The sequence below is a fragment of the Quercus lobata genome, chromosome 8 (genome assembly GCF_001633185.2).
Source record: "Quercus lobata isolate SW786 chromosome 8, ValleyOak3.0 Primary Assembly, whole genome shotgun sequence".
NCBI classification, from domain to species: Eukaryota; Viridiplantae; Streptophyta; class Magnoliopsida; order Fagales; family Fagaceae; genus Quercus; species Quercus lobata.
Genome location: NC_044911.1, coordinates 65,110,612 through 65,114,867, shown reverse-complemented (window position 1 = coordinate 65,114,867; position 4,256 = coordinate 65,110,612). Strand labels below are relative to the sequence as shown.

Here is a 4,256-nt window from a genome sequence, read left to right as displayed (position 1 = left end):
AAATACCATTTCTTTGGCTTTATATCTATGTCCATTGTTGACATGATTCTCCATTATCTCTAGCTAGATTAATTTAATACATCTATCTAGCTAGATTATCCCAAAAACAAATGATCTATTATCTCTAGCTAAATTAAAAGATGATAACAAAGACAAATAATTCAGGCTATAATTGTACTTATTATATATTGATTAAATTTAAAAGCATATTGACAGACAATAGAAAAAAGGTCGAAAATGAAAATTAGAAAGGAGGGTAGTTTGGGGTTTTGAGAGAAAAGGCGGGCAAATTGGGGGGAACAGGAAGAGTCTCTTTCTTTTTTATGCCTGACTGTCTGTCAGTGTCTATTACTTGTTAAGCCATTTTCTGATTGTCAACACTCTTAACTCCCAAACTCAATTCCGAAAAGCGAAAACCACCCCTTTGATCGATTATTATTATTAGGCCTTCTCTTCTCCTCAAAATTATTATTAAGACTACACACAGTACAGTACAGTACAGATCTCCTTTAATTTTTGGGGTCTGGATTTCAGGTCTTTCCGATTTTCCTCTGCCTCGCTCAGATCCATATCCATATCCAAAAAGAAAAAAAGGTCAGTCACTACACTCACTTTTCGTCATCTCATCCATATACGCCCTGCTACTGTGCTTTTGCTGCCTATGAAAATTTTAATAATACCCAACCCAGCTATGCTCTATCAATTATCATAACAAGTAGCTGAAATTATAATTGTTTAGATGCTATTGATGTAAAATTTGAGGACATGACATGCTTTGTTCATCTTCTAGATCAAAGTAATTAATGCGCTAGTGATAGAAACTGAGTTGAGGGAACATAAATAGATAGAGAAATACATACTTGATGACATGTTGTGGCTTTGAAAGGAAAAATAATAATAATAATACCCTGTCTACTTTGTTGAGGATCCATAGCCGACCCTAAAATTTGGCTTGATTGTTGTTTTTTCTTTAACCAATTTGGTGTCTGTTGTGGCACGGGATTCCTATCAACAAATGAATGTGATGAATTAATTTATTATTCTTATCAACATTACTTTCTTGGAGGAAGAGGAACCATTCATAAGGAAGTCAAGTTTGAGTACAACATGACAATTTAAATTTATGTAAGATTAAGGAAGTGAAGAAATGGAATAGGATAGATAGAGCCATAGAGGTTAAATATGCAACTCTTTAGTTTTGTTTTGTTTTGTACAACGCACGACAAGATTTTCTGAATGCGCTACTTGTTATTTCCAATTGTGAGCACAGATTTTTGTAGTTTTCAGAATAAAGTTATTTTTCCTTAAAACAATTTCATTTCCAGTTAGATTGCTTTTGTAATGGTACGATCATGCGCTACTTCTCAGTGTTTTTTCCCCAAAATTTTTCATGTTTGTTTTTTGTTATTAGCATGATTGTATTCATCATACTTATGAAAAAAAAAATGATTGTATTCATCATCATCATCATTATTGTCATTATTACTACCACCGAAGGTCTTAACATTGAGTAGTTTGTAATTGTTTAAGTCAGTTGGAGTTTTATATGGAGCCAACAGAATCAAAGAAGTCAAATTTATGTTGGTGGGACAGTCATATTAGTCCTGAGAATTCTAAGTGGCTGGCAGAAAATCTTGAGGGTAAGCAACTTTTTTCACAACTCGTCTTGTTTATAGTTCTCTATTCTGTTAACCACTTTTCTAAACTACATATAGAGAATGCTGGTATAATTTACTAAACCATTAACAAGGTCCTGTCCTCCAATCAAAGGCTTCTGTTATGTTCAGCCTAACATAACATTTTTCCGTTGGCATAGAGCGATGTGGTTTTGTTTTGTTTAACTTCAATTTCAGATTTCATACTTCAATAGTTGAGTAACAAAATGCTCCATGACCAGTGCATTTTATTGATTACAGTGATGGGCCAGAATGTTAAGGAAATGCTGAACCTGATCCAAGCGGATGGTGATCATTTGGTGGAGAATGCTGAATTGAATGGTCAGAAGAGGCAATTGGTTGCTGATGTTGGGGAATTCCACCGCATGTATCAATCACTGGCTGAGCGCTATGATCATGTGACAGAAGCATTAAGAAAGAGTTTACCGTCAGAACTCCAAATGCAGGGCTTTGGCAGTTCTGAATTTGGATCTGGACAAGGTTCTCCACTACTCACTCCTGATCAGAAGTCGGGTTTTCACAGTTCTGGTCATCAAGCTATCAATTCAGACGTATCCCTTAGCTCTGGTGCTGGAAACTCTGTTCTTTCTTTGAAGGAGGGCATTGAATCATCTCCATCATCTTTTTCATCGGATTCTGAGACAGAACCTTTTAACTTAACTCTCAACAACTACTTGAGCCCACCAATGGATTTTGATGGCAAGGTGCTGCATCATAAGATTTCTGAGATGGAAACTGAAGTGTCTAGCATGAAAGAGAAGTTCTGGACAGCTAGAAAAGACAATATGGATAATATGTTGAAGGTAGGAGAGAAATATAGTTATGAGGAAATGCTTGGCAGAATTTCCCAAAGTGAGGAAGAGCTAAGGGTTTCCAACCTACAACTTCAGCTTTCAGAAAAAGAGATTGCCAGGTTGAAGAGTCAGCTTGAGAAGGGTGAATCTGCTATTGTACTTGTAGAGAGTATGCAGGCGCAGCTTGATTGTGTGCAGGAAGATATCAAGATGAGAGAGGCCAACCTTAAATTGGAGAGGGGACGAGTGTTGGAGCTGCAAAATCAAATAGCTGAATTGGAAACTTGTATTTCAGACTCTAGTAACCAGATTAGGAGGTTGGTAGAAGAGTCGGAAGTAACTAGAGAAAGGCTTAAGGGATCAGATGAAGAGATTGTGAAGTTGAGGCTTGAACTTGTGAATAGAACATCTGAAGGTACTTATGAATTGCAGGGTGAGCTTGAGGTAGCTCGGGAAGAGATAGCCATGTTGCAGGCCCAGCTTGATTCAGGTAAAAGGAAGGCTTTGGAGCTTCATGAGAGTATTGAAAGGTACAAAACTAGTGTATCTAGCCGTGACATTGAGGTAAGGGAATTGAAGCTTGCATTGAGTGATGCCCAGGAACAATTCTCTAGGGAGAAGGCACATTTGCAGTGTGATATTTCAAGTTTGTCAGAGAAGCAGACCTTGTTTGATTCTACTCTCAAAGAATGGGAATTGAGAAGTGGATCATTAGAAAGTGAAATAAGGCAATGCGAGGCTGAGAAAGTGGAATTGAAAGGTTTGCATGTTGCCCATGAGATGGCTTTGCAAAGTGAGATCAATCAGTTGAAGGATGAACTCATTGAAAGGAGGGAAAATGTGGAAATTTTGAATAAAGATTTTGACGGACTCAAACTGAAATTTGATATGCTAATGGCAGAGAAAGATGGGCTCAATGCAAAGCTTCACACACTAGTAGCAGAAGTGAACTCTCGTGACAGCCAGATCCAGCAAATGGAGGGGCATCTTGGCCAGTTACGTCAGGAGCATGTGGAGCTGATTGCTGAAGGTAAAAGTGCACAGAATCTAGTAGATGAACTGAGATTGAAAGTGGAGGAGCTGGAGAAAGAAGTAGATAGCCAGAGAGTTCTCATCTCAGATGGGGCTGAGGAGAAAAGAGAGGTGATAAGGCAGCTTTGTTTCTCACTGGAGCATTATAGAAGTTGGTATCAAGAACTTCGTAAAGCATTTATTGTGCACAAGCAACATGCAGTTCTGGCTTCTTAAGTGGACTTGGTTGCAGTAATGGTCTAGTAAGTTCCTAAGGCTTATATTCCTTTTTCCTTTATTTTCTGTAGCCTGAATGTGCTGATGAATCTTTATATATTTTTGGGAGATATTGAACATTATAGTTTGGTATTGTCTCATGATCAATTTAGATTGGACATTGATGTGCAGCTAGGTTGATGCCTGTGTTATGTTCTATTTTGGTCATGCTAAAAATGGGCATTGTTCGAAGTGAATGCACAGATTCATTTGTTTTAAAGCTAAAACTGGGGGGCATTCTCAGCTAAAATGCATTTTAGTATCTATTTCATTATCAATCTCCAAAACTTTGCTAACAAATAGGTTGTTTCTTGGCTTTGAATCTAGCAATTTGATTATGGTATTTAATAATCGAATATAAATCAATGGATGTTGATATGCAACTTTAGTATGCAATCATTATACCTACAATATGAGTTTTGACTTGTACATATTTTTGAAAATATATACACGTAAATTCGATCAAATCGTTGACATATAAATGTGTGCTTTGTTCTAA

The 4,256-nt window shown here is 37.0% G+C and overlaps 1 protein-coding gene across 3 annotated transcripts; it reads left to right on the top strand.

Moving 5' to 3' along the window:
- The first annotated feature begins 341 nt into the window (after positions 1–341).
- Positions 342–4,031, top strand: LOC115957373 (protein NETWORKED 4A-like). 3 transcript variants are annotated; one of them, XM_031075598.1, is made up of 3 exons: positions 342–594; positions 1,535–1,640; positions 1,917–4,031. In XM_031075598.1, exons 2-3 carry the CDS (start codon positions 1,547–1,549, stop codon positions 3,716–3,718), a joined length of 1,896 nt encoding a protein of 631 aa, XP_030931458.1. In that variant the 5' UTR covers positions 342–594; positions 1,535–1,546; the 3' UTR covers positions 3,719–4,031. The 3 variants fall into 3 exon arrangements, with proteins under 3 accessions (XP_030931458.1, XP_030931460.1, XP_030931461.1); XM_031075600.1 differs by having other exon boundaries at positions 1,531–1,640; XM_031075601.1 differs by having other exon boundaries at positions 1,515–1,640.
- Positions 4,032–4,256: the final 225 nt, after the last annotated feature.